The sequence below is a fragment of the Festucalex cinctus genome, chromosome 1, assembly GCF_051991245.1.
Source record: "Festucalex cinctus isolate MCC-2025b chromosome 1, RoL_Fcin_1.0, whole genome shotgun sequence".
Classification (NCBI taxonomy): Eukaryota; Metazoa; Chordata; class Actinopteri; order Syngnathiformes; family Syngnathidae; genus Festucalex; species Festucalex cinctus.
In genome coordinates this window covers 5,667,963-5,682,661 of record NC_135411.1, presented here as the reverse complement: position 1 = coordinate 5,682,661, position 14,699 = coordinate 5,667,963, and the positions used below count along the sequence as shown (strand labels likewise).

Below are 14,699 nucleotides of genomic sequence, written 5' to 3'. Positions count from 1 at the left end.
GTTTTCAACTTCTTCCTACTCCCTTGAACATATACATCGATATTTATTGGATGTTTCTTTTATTTATTTTTTATTTATTTTTTTTTACTTTTAACTTTCTTTATTTGTTTATGTGTTTATATAATTATATGTGTATATATGCATATGTTCAATAAACTTCAATAAACTTCAAACTTCAAACACACAACATATAAAGAACATTTTGGGGTTGACTTCCCCTTTACATTTTGTTGCTGATAAATTTTGGGTTCTGGGGGGCTCCATGCAAGATATCACCTCGTTGGGTCTCAATGTGCATGAGAAAGGTTCAAGATCAGCGAAGGACTACAATGGGAAGAGTTGATTCATGATGTCCCTCAACAAAATGCAAATTCATTTTGATTTTGTATTTCATGTTTCTTTGCATTTTTTTCTGATATTCCTCTTTATCATTTTCAAAATCAGCGTCAATCACCTTTTTCTTCCCTCTCTATTTTATTCCAAATCATTGACACTTTTACATCATAGCACAGCCTCACTCCCTTTTATTTTTATTTTTAAGCTTCAAAGATCGCTGCTATTGTCACCAGCACACTCGTGTCTCTCAGCAAGCTTTTGACAAGAGAATCTTTTAGCACAAATACTGCAACTGAATGGTTCCTTCCCAGCGTGTCTTCTTGTGTGGCTTGTTAAATGTGACTGCTGAGAGAAGCTTTTGCCACAGTCTGGGCAGGCTAAAGGTTTCTCTCCAGTGTGAGTTCTTGTGTGTGTTTTTAAACTTCTCTTATAAGAGAATCTTTTGCCACAGTCTGGGCAGGAAAAAGGTTTCTCTCCAGTGTGTGTTCTTGTGTGTTTTTTTAAACTTCCCTTATCAGAGAAACTTTTTCCACAGTCTGAGCAGGAAAAGGGTTTCTCTCCAGTGTGTGTTCTTGCATGGATTATTAAACTGAACTTATTATTAAAGCTTCGTCCACAGTCTGAGCAGGAAAAAGGTTTTTCTCCAGTGTGTCTTCTTGTATGGATTATTAAATTAACCTTTCGAGAAAAGCTTTTGCCACAGTCTGGGCAGGAAAAAGGTTTTTCTCCAGTGTGTGTTCTTTTGTGTATTTTAAAATGTCCCTTCTTGGAGAAGCTGTTGCCACAGTCTGGGCAGGCAAAAGGTTTTTCTCCAGTATGTGTTCTTGTGTGTATTTTTAAACTTCCCTTTTCAGAGAAGCTTTTTCCACAGTCTGGGCAAGAAAAAGGTTTCTCTCCAGTGTGTGTTCTTCTGTGTGTTTTTAAACTTCCCTTAACAGAGAAGCTTTTGCCACAGTCTGGGCAGGCAAAAGGTTTTTCTCCAGTGTGTGTTATTGTGTGTTTTTTTAAACTTCCCTTATCTGAGAATCTTTTGCCACAGTCTGGGCAGGCAAAAGGTTTTTCTCCACTGTGTGTTCTTGTGTGTATTGTTAAATGTGACTGGTGAGAGAAACTTTGGCCACAGTCTGGGCAAGAAAAAGGTTTCTCTCCAGTGTGTGTTCTTCTGTGTGTTTTTAAACTTCCCTTAACAGAGAAACTTTTGCCACAGTCTGAGCAGGCAAAAGGTTTTTCTCCAGTATGTGTTCTTGTGTGTATTTTTAAACTTCCCTTAACAGAGAAGCTTTTGCCACAGTCTGGGCAGGCGAAAGGTTTTTCTCTAGTGTGTGTTCTTGTGTGGATTGTTAAATCTGACTTCTGAGAGAAACTTTTGCCACAGTCTGGGCAGGCAAAAGGTTTTTCTCCAGTGTGTTTTCTCAAGTGAACTTTCAAATTCCATTTTGAACTAAATGTTTTCCCACACCGAGAACATTTGCAGCGGTTGTTGTCAGCATGATCACCTTTAGCGTATTCATCATCGTCGTCGTCAGTGTCAGCAGACTGTGACCTTGTGTCATCACTTTGTGCTTGTGGTGGTCCCCACTGGTCTGCATCACCTTCTGTCTTCATGTATTGAGTTGAGCTGCTGCTTTGGGGCTCCGCCCCTCTGTCCTCCTCATGCTCACCGTTATCGTCACTCTTTAAAGCAACAAAGGTCAGTGGTGACTTGGTGACATCATCCTCAACCTCCTCTTCTTTGACACGAAGGGGCTCTTCCTCCTCTTTAATGTAAGCATGCTCTTCCTCCTCCTTTTTAACATGAAGAGACTTCAGTTCCTGCTTCTCAGGACCAAGATATTTTTCACCAACATCTGCAAGACACAAGAAGACAAATACACATTTGGTTCAGTTAAGTCAAATCGAAAGCGCGACTTGACGTGTATTGTTTCTACAGTGGCACCTTGACTTGGGCACAGCTGCTAAGGAATGTGTAGCAATTGTGCGGTCTGTTTGTTAGCAGTTAGCAAGCTAAGATAGCTTGAGCAAGACGAGTATATGCCGACACAAACGATTTAATGAATGACAATTTACACCACGAAAGTAGTGATCGACGTACTGTTTCAGCCAAAAACAAAATACCTTAAGCTTCCACTTTCACTTTGCCCTCCATTTTTTTGTAGCTAGCGGCTCCAAATAAGGGGGTAATATTGTTGTGGGGTAATATTGAGCAATAACATTGATATGTACAATATTAAGTTAATTTAAAATGAAGGAAAGGTTGAAATAGAGAAAAAAAGAAATGTGTGTCATCGAGCAGACATGCGACTTTGAGCCAATACTAATTTGGGGTCAATAGGTCACATAACCTAGAAGCCATTAAACAAAAATGCTAATATTTATAGGAAAACAATGTTAAAAATACGTGGCGGCCTAAAATGAAAAAAATAAGAGGTGTGTATTTTCTATCAGACATGCCACTATGATGCAGCACTGATTTGGGGTCAATATGTCACATGACCTGGAAGCTATTGAGCTCAAAAGCTAATATTTACAGAAATAATTAATTAAAAAGAAGTGCAGGCCTAAAATGAAAAAATAAAAGGTGTGCATCTTCTATATTTAGATCATATTTTGAGTGCATAGTACTTCCTTACCAATAGCAACAGAAATGTTATTATAATACATAATTATAATACATTTTAATGGCACAGATTATGTTATCTACAACGGGCGATGATTCCCTATTCTTTACTACTGACATAACTGCACACAAGATGGCAAAAATTTTGCCTTGGTCTCTTTCTTTTTACAGATGCAATGTGGCACATGTGACAGGTTTGGATGTCGACGAAAACCAATTAAAAAGAGAAAGGGCAGCAAAACTGTGGCAGTGTGCCCTTTGTAAATAATTATTGGTTCATTGTGCACCAATATGCCCTGCGAAGGCTGGCAACCAGTTCGAGGTGTACCCTGCCGACTGCCTGAAGCCAGCTAAGATAGGCTCCAGCACCCCCGCGACCCTTGTGAGGAGCAAGCAGTTAAAAAAATGGATTGATGGATGTGCACCAATAAACCTGAGCTATGTAGTTTTTCTTTTTTTTTTTTAATACAGGAGCGGCCAAAAGGAGCTCAGCTATCCGGGAGGGCCTCAGAGTCGAGCCACTGCTCCTCCGTATTGGGAGGAGACAGCTGAGGGGGCTCGGGCGTCTGGCTCGGACGCCTCCCTGGAGAGGTGTTCCGCGCATGTCCCAACAGCGGGAGGCCATGGGGACGAACGAGGACACACTGAAGACACGATTATGTCTCTCGGCTGGCCTGGGAACACCCAGGAATCCCACCGGAGGAGCTAGAAGTGGCTGGGGAGAGGGAAGTCTGGGCTTCACTGTTAAAGCTTCTGCCCTGGCGACCCAAGTCCGGATACGTGGTAGAAGATGGATGGATGGATGGATGGATGGATGGATGGATGGATGATGGATGGATGGATATTATTAGTTATGAAGATGTCCTCATTGGTTGCAATATTTAAAATGGAGGAAAAGCGAATGGATAGGACGACAGAGAGGCGCAGGCTCTTCTACAGATTTGAGAGACTTTGAATCAGCGTCACCCAAGCCATGGGTGTCAACCGCATCATCCCTCATCCTAAGGTATTTATTGCTAAAAGTATCCACTCAAGTGAGATCCCATTCCTAATCCATCATTCTAACATCTTCAGATTAGGTTAGGAATCAAGCCTTGTTGCATGAACTGATCAAGCCCACTCAGATGAGAGGAAAATGTCTTGTAAGACAAACAGCAGTCCAGCTGCGATTGATTCCGTTCCCTGTGAATGAAATGACCTGGATGAATGGGAAGATCCGCAAGCAACCCTCAACAGTAAAACGTCTTCCATGTCCTCCAGTTCAACCCAAAGACGTTTAACAACGATATCGCCCTGGTGGAGTTGACATCTCCGGTGGTTCTGTCTGACCGTGTCACCCCCGTGTGTCTGCCCTCTGGGATAGAGCCCCCTACTGGAAACTTGGGTGGGATTAGATGGAACAGTCCTTAAATGGTTCAGGTCCTATTTGGAGGAAAGGAGTTACTTTGTGACTATTGGAAATTTTCAATCTGATCGAAAGGCCATGACATGTGGGGTTCCTCAAGGGTCAGTCCTTGGACCCCTGTTGTTCAGTCTGGATATGTTACCTTTGGGTCAAATGCTTCAGAACGCCGATGTTGACTACCACAGTTATGCAGATGACACACAACTGTATTTATCAATGTCCCCAAATGACAGCAGTTCTATTAACGTATTGTGTCATTCTCTCGAGCAAATTAACAACTGGATGAACCAAAATTTCCTTCAGCTGAACGAAAACAAAACGGAGCTCATTGTTTTCGGCAATAAAGAAAAGAGGATTGCTGTAAAAAAAACAAAAACAAAAAAAAAACAGCTTGAGTCACTGTCTTTAGAAACTAAAGACCAAGTTCGAAATCTTGGGGTGGAGTTTGCGAAAGGTCAATTGCATGAGCATGAGAGACATCAACAACAGTAACTTACATCACTAAGTACCCAAAACTGGACTTGTATATGATTACTTGCTGACATTGCCAAGGCTAACTCATGTTTATACACCTGCATTGATAACATGTATTGCTGTTCCCGTATGAATCTAAAGATTGTCTGGCTCGGATTCCGTTTTGACATTTGTTGTAACAGTCAAGGCTACATGATAAGGCTGTATTGTGGCTACAATCTGCTGCCAATACACAAAATGGAGTTGGTGGTCTGCTGGGTGAGCTGGCCTTGGTCGCGCTCCTCTAACAACAACTACAAGTAGCAACAGTGGTGCTAGCTGACTAGAATCGAGGCAAAATTGCTAAAAGCAATGGGACGAATGCAATCCAATCTGCTCTTCTGGATACCACAACATGTGTGAAAGCTGCTCCGAGGTCAGCGAAGACGCTACTGGCGAAAGAGAAGAATTGCGCTTGCCTTGGCTGCTCGCCTGGCGGGGCGGGCCTGCTGGTGGCGTACGGGGACCGATTCACCAGTTCCAAATGACTGGGACGAGCCACAATCTACACACGGACATTCAAGATGAACTGAGCAAACAGCGTCTGAGATAGGATGGGATGGATGTATAACGATATGAATCAATGACTACTCTAAACAATGTATATGACTGATGCGTTATAGTCATGGATCAATGGGGACAGGTCTCAAATAAGTCATCGGCTTCTACCAGTCAGCCCTTCTTTTGGATGTCAATGTTGCAACTGATGTGATGTGATCGATGTAAGCTGTAATGTGGAAAAGGAAACAATAAATAAACTACAAACTTGTATCTCAACAGCGGGGATGACAGCCTTGGTACAAAGACATTATACCACCTACGGCTTTCACCGATTTTCAAAGAATTTTTGTAAAGCTTGTTTATCCTGTGCACGACACAATCCACAAGTAAACTTGAGTCCAAAACGCGGCCAGTTACCCCAAGCTACATATCCTTTTCTGAGGATACACATGCACTTCATTGAGCTAAAAAAAAGTGAAGGAAAATAGTACTGTCTAGTAGTCATTATCAATGCTTTTTTCAAAACAGGTCGAAATCTTCTCGACTATGTAGCCTGACGCACTAACAGTAGCTAAGGCACTATGCAAAGATGTCATACCACAACATGGTATCCTTGAAACCATTTACAGGGATAAAGTAACACATTTTATGAACAAAATCAATGACAAACTAGAGCTGCGAGCAGCTATAAAGGGCCCTCGCAACCTGGGCCACGTTGGGGTACTTGCACGTCGGGGTACTGTTTCATAGGAAACCGTCTAAATTGTGAATGTTTTTGCCATGCTTTGTGCTTGCAAAGTTTCATGGAAAGGCCAAAAATGATGCACAATTAACAAAATAAAATCAAAATGGTTTGGCACATGGCTATAGAATAATTTTTGTAGGTATTAGACTGATAGGTGTGCCTCCAAATATTCACACATCTAGCTGAATCATATAATCGGAAATACTTCATAAAAAATGTCTAGAGGGCGCTATTGAGCCATTTATTACAAATTGCACAACAAATCTCTAAAATATTCATGTTCTTGAGAGGTCTGATCTGAGTGCAAAGTTTTGAGTTTTCGCTCAAGTTTAGACTTTCAAAAAAAAAAAGCATTTTTCTTTGCAAACAATGCATCGCTAGAGCAAAGGCGTGACAAACAATTTCAATAACTTTTCATCTTAAATATCTTCAGATGAAACACGCCAAAGAATGAAGACAATCTGATAAGTTTTGTAGAAAATATGAGGCCAATAAAAGGCCCCAAAAAATGGCTACAAATAGCAAAGTAAATCAAAATGGCAGACTTCCTGTTTGGTTTAGCATATGGCTTTAGAAACTTTTTTGTCAGTCTTAGGCTGATAGGTATCCCAATTTTTACAAATCTAGCTGAATCATACATTTCCAAAAGCTTCATAAAAATGTCTATAGGGCGCTATTGAGCCATTTATTGCAAATTGCACAAGAAATCTCTAAAATATTCATGTTTATGACAAGTCTGATGTGTGTGTAAAGTTTCATGAGTTTTCGCTCGTTTAGACAAAAAAAAAAAAGCAGCATTTTACTTGGCAAATAATGCATCGCTATGGCAACGGCTTGCGACAAAATAAAAAAAACTTTCGATAACTTTGCATCTTAAACATCTTAAGATGAAACACACCAAGTTGGAAGACAGTCGGATAAATTTCGTAGGAGTTCGTTAAAATGTGACCCCTAAAAAAGGCGTAAATCAAAATGCCGGACTTCCTGTTTGGTTTAGCATATGGTTCTAAGAGACTTTTTTGTACATCGTGGGCTCTTATGTATGCCTCCAAATTATCATAGCGCCAGGTGAAACGTACAACCGGGAATGCTTCGTTAAAGAGGAGTTTTTTAGCTCAAAATGTGATGCCCGGCCCCTACGGGACTTCCTGTTGGGTTTAGCACATGGCACCAAGAGACTTTTTTTGTACATTGTGGGCTGTTACATATGTCTACAAATTTTCGTAGCTCTAGCTGCTTCGTACAACTGGGAATGCTTCATTAAGAAGGAATTTTTTCCTTTGCAAACTGTGCATGCCACGGCAACAGCGTGCAACGAAATAAAAAGCTTTCAATAACTTTTCATCTTCAACATCTTAAGATGAATCACACCAAGTTTGGAGATGATCGGTTAAACTCTGTAGGAGGAGTTCGTTAAAATAAGACCCCTATGAAATGGCAATACGTTCCAAAGTAAATCAAAATGGCGGACTTCCTGTTCGGTTTAGCATATGGTTCAAAAAGAGTTTTTTGTACCTTGAGGGCTGTTACATATGTCTTCAAATTTTGGTAACTCTAGGTGAAACGTACAGCCGGGAATGCTTCATTAAGTAAGAATTTTGAAACTCAAAATTTGATGCCTCGCCTCTGGCGGACTTCCTGTTGGGTTTAGCATATGGCACCAACAGGCTTTTTTGTAGATCATAGTCTGTTACATATGTGTACCAATTTTCATAGCTCTAGGTTAAACGTACCACCGGCAATGCTTCGTTAAGTAAGAATTTTGAAACTAAATTTGATGCCCCGCCACCGTCATATAGTATGTCAAAAACTTTAGATTTTTTACCATGGTGTTGTCCCAGGTCTTGAGATGGTACATCCCAAGTTTGAAGTCAATCGGATTAACCGTGTAGGAGAAGCGGGCAAAAGTATGACCCCTGTAAATGTGCAAAAATTGGCCAAAATTGGACATTTAAATACTCATATCTCACTTCCTGTCTATATTAGGGTACACAGATCAAAGAGGTTTTTGTTCATCTGGATATGCTACAGGTGCCACACAATTTTCATAGCCGTAGGACAATCGTAGCGGGACAGGGATCCGTTTAAGCTATGTAGGTGGCGCTACAGAGCCATTTTTCTGTTATCATGTACGGCGACTTTAAAATATCAAATTTTTCGCCAGGCCCGATCTGCGTGTAAAGTTTGGTGAGTTTTCGTTCACGTTTAGTGTCTCAAAAATGTGATTGTTTGCGGAAAAGAATAATAACAAATAACTAGAGCTGCGAGCAGCTATAAAGGGCCCTCGCAACCCGGGCCACGTTGGGGTATATGCAAGTCGGGGGACTTGCACGTTGGGGTACTGTTAAATAGATAAGGACCATGGAAAATAGAAATGCATTTGCCGTGCCTTGTGTGTAAAAAGGTGCAGTAAAAGGCCAAAAATGATGCACAATTCCCAAAATAAATTCAAAAGTGTGGACTTTCTGATGTGTGTGCAAAGTTTCATGAAAAGTCGCTCGTTTGATATTCAAAACCAGCATCTGTTCATTTGAAAACATTGCATGGCACAGAGATGGTGTGTGATCAAATAAAAAGCTTTTTGATGACTCTTAATGTGGTGTCGCTGTGCAACACATATGTATTCATGACATAGTGAAGTATTGTGACAGTTTTGTAGGGTCCAGCAAACAGTAAATGTGTGACAGTTATTCAAGAAAAAATGTAGCTTTGAAGCAGGCTAACCAATGACATCATCTAAAGGGGAAAAAAGCACATGAGCAAGCATAGGTATAAGTAGAGGAGAAAAAGAGATGAAAGAAGTGCGAGAGATGGAACAGGAGAGGAATGCAGCTGTTTATGTATAGCTGTTGTAACAGGACAGATTAAATAACACTTTAACCTGGGGTTAACAGCGCCCTAGGACAGATAAACTCTTTAGTGTAAAAGTTTTCTGGGACAGATGAATCCCTTGGGGTCAAAGAGTTTGGGTTAGCACATAGTCTGTCTTAGGATAATGTAACCTCCATGGATGAATTAGTCCTAGGACGCTTTGACCTGCGGGCTAAAACTTCAGGGGGGTTAACCTGTCCTGTTATATTGTGATCATCGTCTTCGTGCATGTCCTCAGTGGCTTCTTCTGTCTGTGTGGCAGCATTTGATACATCTGTAGAACAAAAAAAGAATGAAGAATCATGTTAGATCTGTGAAGTTTGGTTGTCTTAGGTGTAGTTTACAGAACAGTCGTGTGCATATTTTTAGCATGGTAGTGTCTTAATACAAATGCATATTATGTAATGCACTGTATATGGATATTACAGACGTAATATTTGACGGTGATCTTATATTAATAGTTTTTGCCCGTTAATAAATAATATAGCTAGTAAGTAATAAGACACGCAAAAATGGTATAGTTGAATCCTCTGGGTCAAAAAGCAATGTTTTAGGATTGTGTGATGAAATGATGAATAAAAGTAAGGATACGACAGGTACATAAATGGTTATGTAAGTGTAACGTGTTGGTGCAAAACGTTGTGGTCGTGTTGCATGTTACTCAATGGCTGTGTGTGTCAAAACGAGTTTATTTGAAAGAATATACAAATATATACACACGGACATATATATTTATACAGTATAACAGTACCGCATGTATTGGTTTTAAGGAAAGAGTTGAAAAGCAGTGTTCAGAAAAAAGCATAAGACGCACAAAGTACCATTTCACTACATGTAATAAGTTGTCAAGTAGACATGTGAATTAAGTGGTTAAGATAGTGGCTACTGTGCAAGTAAGCTTCAATTGTCTCTAAAAGGTTAGCATATGTGTTCTACATGATATCAATGGCTAGACGTGCTCGTGGAGAAACATTACAAACAGAAAAACACACTAAAGGTGCCTTTAACAAACCTGTTAATAAATGAGAACTTAATACATATATGTATGGCATACTGTATATGATTGAGAAAGTTGTCCTGTTTAGTTTATGTATTGTATACTTACGGAAAAAAGTTGGCAATCTTTGCGTATGGAGATGATTAGAGGGTCTTTATCAAAAGAGAATTTGCTTGGTGATTTGTTCATGTTCTGTAGAAAAGCAAAGGAGTAGAAATAAATACAGTATCATACTTCATAAACATACAAGAAATTTGTAGCTGTATTAACCATTGTTGGTATTTGAAGTGATAATTTAGGAATAGAAGTGTAGTGATTGCAGAATTTATAGAGTGCTTACCTTGTATGACTTTGTAGATGGAAATGTCTTTTGTTGAAAGAGCTCTTTGTTGTCTACTATATATGCAAGGACAAGCATAAGTAGGTGTGGTTATGAAGTACTTGACCATTGAAATAAAGCAGTGGTATCAAATGTATGGACCGTGGTTTGGCTCAGGCCTGCAAAGGGGTTTAATGTGGCACAAGAGATAATCTTGTAAGGTACAAAAAATAATAATAATATAATAGGTATGCCTCTGAGTTTTCACAAATCTAGGTCAAGTCAAGTCATCTTTAGTTATTTCGCGCTTGAATCATCCAATCGGAAATGCTCCATAAAAAATGTATAGAGGGTGCGATTTATTGCAAATTGCACAAGAAATCTCTAAAAATTCATGTTAATGACAAGTCTGATGTGTGTGCAAAGTTTCACGAGTTTTCACACATGTATAGATAAAAAAAAACAAAGCAGCACTTTACTTGGCAACCAATGCATCGCTATAGCAGCAGCGTGCGACAAAATAAAAAACTTTCGATAAATTTGCATCTTAAACATCTTAAGATGAAACACACCAAGTTTGAACACGGTCGGATGAATTTTGTAGGAGGAGTTAAAATATGACCCCTAAAAAAGGCCACAAAAAAAGGCTACAAATCCCATCATAAATCAAAATGGCGGACTTCCTGTTTGGTTTAGCACATGGTTCCAAGAGACTTTTTTGTACATCGTGGGCTCTTATGTATGCCTCTAAATTATCATAGCGCTAGGTGAAACGTACAACCGGGAATGCTTCGTTAAAGAGGAGTTTTTTAGCTCAAAATGTGATGCCCGGCCACTACGGGACTTCCTGTTGGGTTTAGCACATGGCACCAAGAGACTTTTTTGTACATCGTGGGCTGTTACATTTGTCTCCAAATTTTCGTAGCTCTAGCTGCTTCGTACAACTGGGAATGCTTCATTAAGAAGGAATTTTTTCCTTTGCAAACTGTGCATGCCACGGCAACAGCGTGCGACAAAATAAAAAGCTTTCAATAACTTTTCATCTTCAACATCTTAAGATGAATCACACCAAGTTTGGAGATGATCGGATAAACTCTGTAGGAGGAGTTCGTTAAAATAAGACCCCTATGAAATGGCCCAAAAAATGGCAACACGTTCCAAAGTAAATCAAAATGGCGGACTTCCTGTTCGGTTTAGCATATGGTTCAAAAAGAGTTTTTTGTACCTTGAGGGCTGTTACATATGTCTTCAAATATTGGTAACTCTAGGTGAAATGTACAGCCGGGAATGCTTCATTAAGTTAGAATTTTGAAACACAAAATTTGATGCCTCGCCTCTGGCGGACTTCCTGTTAGGTTTAGCATATGGCACCAACAGGCTTTTTTGTAGATCATAGTCTGTTATATATGTGTACCAATTTTCGTAGCTCTCGATTAAACGTACCACCGGCAATGCTTCGTTAAGTAAGAATTTTGAAACTGTAAATTTGATGCCCCGCCACCGTCATATAGTATGTCAAAAACTTTAGATTTTTTACCATGATGTTGTCCCAGGTGTTGAGATGGTACAGCCCAAGTTTGAAGTCAATCGGGTTAACTGTGTAGGAGAAGCGGGCAAAAGTATGACCCCTGTAAATGTGCAAAAATGGGCCAAAATTGGACATTCAAATACTCATACCTCACTTCCTGTCTATTTTAGGGTACACATGTCAAAGAGGTTTTTGTTCATCTGGATGTGCTACAGGTGCCACACAATTTTCGTAGCCATAGGACAATCGTAGCGGGACAGGGATCCGTTAAACCTATGTAGGTGGCGCTACAGAGCCATTTTTCTGTTATCATGTATGGCGACTTTAAAATATCAAATTTTTCGCCAGACCCGATCTGCGTGTAAAGTTTGGTGAGTTTTCGTTCATGTTTAGTGCCTCAAAAATGTGGTTGTTTGCGGAAAAGAATAATAACAAATAAAAAGAAGAAGAATAATAATAAGAATTCCTTCAGGAACAATAGGGACCTCGCAGCGGTCGCTGCTCGGGCCCTAAAAAGAATAATAATAATAATAAGAATTCCTTCAGGAACAATAGGGACCTCGCAGCGGTCGCTGCTCGGGCCCTAAATAGGGCAAATGATCCTCATTGCCTTAAAACGCCACAGTTCATATCATCCTCAGAGCGCAGGCCCGAAAAAAAAGTTTATTTTTCATGTTGCGGTCCCTTTAAACAAATTCTTTGACCTACCAAATTTACCATATTTTGGACACCCTGAAAAGTCTGGCTCCGGTCAAATACTTCGAGCCACTTCACACAAAATTACTTCAGTGCTTCAGAATGCTTTGGTTTCTCCATCACTAGTTTTTGGGGCTGTGTAGGATTCCATTCAACTACAAACACATGAATTATATTTTCACGATAGAAACAAGTTCGACTATACGAAGTAAGCAAGCTAAGAAATGTACAAACCTGCTCTGCGTAGCACAACACGAGGCTGCATGCAAACGTGGCCCAGCAGTTGAAGATGTTCCTCACTCTCTTCTTTTACTCCAAAAAGTTCCTCCTTGTCCTTCGGTGTCGTTCTTGCACACATGTTGGCACAATAACGCCCAAAATGTCACACTTAGTTGTCGGTGTGTCGCAGTTACCAAGCACGTCTGGTTGTTAGCGGCTAGCAAGCTCAGGTAAGCTAAGCTAACTCGGTCGCAAAGCTTCAACGCGTACCGAGACGAGTTTATCTGGCCACAAAGGCTTAATAAATGATGTTGTAGTCCTTCAAAGCAGTGATGAGCGTCCTGTGTGCTCAGCACCAATTCGAAAAGAATGATTTTCCGGAGCAAACGAACTTCGAAGTCAGACAGGAGCACTGACATGAATACATGACTGGATTATGGGCGGTGTCAAGACGCTACCGGTGACGCTGTACGATCGGTAACGCGCATGCGCATAAGATCCCACCATATTAGATTGCTAACTACGGCAACCCCACTAGAACAAAATACCTTTATATGCGTGCGCGATAGTGCGCGTTCGTAATAAACACGATACAACATGGAACACAAAAAAAATATAGATTATGGAGGCATTTAAAAGTAACTACGTAATTTTTAGTCCTATAATATGAACATTTTACTTTTGACCTCATTACATTATAGTGAGTCTGCATTGTTGTACTTTACAGTAAGTCTACGGTGTGTGTGTTTTAAATGACCTCCATGCCTCACAATAAAAATACTGCAGACTAAACGTAAATTATAGCAATGAAGACTCACTAGTAATGTAATGAGGTCAAAAGTAAAACGTTCGTCTTTAAAACCTACCAATTAAGAGGTCATATAGTTTGAAATCATTTGACATTGACAAGAAAAAATTATATCGCATTTCCGGTACCTCCCAAAGCAAAAGAGGTCCAATTCAAAATTTTGAACGAAATTTACCCGACAAGGGAGTTTCTAAGACTGAGGTTTGATTTTGATATTAGTAATTGTGTGTTCTGTGATGTGGATGTAGAAAATTTGAACCATGTTTTCTTTCATTGCAATGTTGTTCATTCCTTCTGGACTCACTTAAGGAGTTGGTTACAATCAATCAAAAAATATTGATTTCCCCCTGACTGAAGCGTCAATTTTGTTTGGTGTATTTCAGGAAGACAAGAATCTAGAATTTGTTTTCAATGTTTTGTTGCTTTTAGGGAAATTCTTTATTCACCAATGCAGATATTTAAAAAAAAATAATGTCTACTTCACTGGAAAAATGACTTTATATTGTTTTTTACATCTTTGAAACTGGTTATGGACAGTAAAGCCCCTCATTGAGTTTCTTTATTAGAATGATTTGATTTATTATAGTCCTCTTGCAAGTACAATTTCTGTTGAATTTTCTTTTCTTTTTTCTTCCTTTCTTTTATTTTAAATGTAAATGTTTATGCTCCGTCTGTGTCAATTAATTTGTCAGTTGATGATACAAATGTGCCTTGTTTGTGTATAAATGCTCACTAAAAAAAAATAAAAAATGTAGATCAGTGTCAAGTCACCGACAGATGTCACCATTTTTCTCCCCTGGAAATTACTCGACGGTGCGTTTTATTTCAGACACGATTTGATATATTAAAACCCCATCATCTCAAGAAACATATCTTGGATTTGTTTTTTTTAAATAATTATTTCAACACTTCAAAATGAAGCCGTGGCCGACCGGCTCCCTGTCGGCACTTTTTTTTTTTTTTTTTTTTTGCTGTTGCTGCTACTTGAACAGCGGATGTGTAAGGGTGGGGGGGAGGGGGGGCAGCTGTGAGGAGTCCAGGATGGGCAGCACGAACTCCTGCTGCGTCCCCGGGACCCCCAAACTCCACTCTAGGCTGGAAGAGGACCGCGCCGAACCGGAAGCGAATCTGACGCTCCTAAAAA

General features: G+C 39.8%; 1 protein-coding gene and 1 long non-coding RNA gene across 3 annotated transcripts; both read right to left on the bottom strand.

Annotated features, from left to right (window-relative positions):
- Positions 1–513: 513 nt before the first annotated feature.
- LOC144013637 (uncharacterized) lies at positions 514–13,181 on the bottom strand. The gene is made up of 2 exons (XM_077512743.1): positions 12,763–13,181; positions 514–2,183 (listed from the first exon to the last, which is right to left on the bottom strand). The coding sequence occupies exons 1-2, from the start codon at positions 12,884–12,886 to the stop codon at positions 544–546; spliced, it is 1,764 nt and encodes a 587-aa protein (XP_077368869.1). The 5' UTR covers positions 12,887–13,181; the 3' UTR covers positions 514–543.
- On the bottom strand, positions 8,565–11,892 carry LOC144013744 (uncharacterized). 2 transcript variants are annotated; one of them, XR_013282313.1, is made up of 4 exons: positions 11,842–11,892; positions 10,326–10,381; positions 10,094–10,177; positions 8,565–9,262 (listed from the first exon to the last, which is right to left on the bottom strand). It is a non-coding gene; the product is annotated as an uncharacterized LOC144013744 (long non-coding RNA). The 2 variants fall into 2 exon arrangements; XR_013282311.1 differs by lacking the exon at positions 11,842–11,892 and having other exon boundaries at positions 10,326–10,924.
- Positions 13,182–14,699: the final 1,518 nt, after the last annotated feature.

Bases quoted from the DNA above. Each gene is read 5' to 3' on its own strand.
- LOC144013637 (XM_077512743.1), bottom strand. From the start codon at position 12,886: ATGTGTGCAAGAACGACACCGAAGGACAAGGAGGAACTTTTTGGAGTA. The intron at 2,184-12,762 runs GTTTGTACATTT...TGTGTCTTGCAG, and splicing joins TGTTGTGCTACGCAGAGCAG to ATGTTGGTGAAAAATATCTT.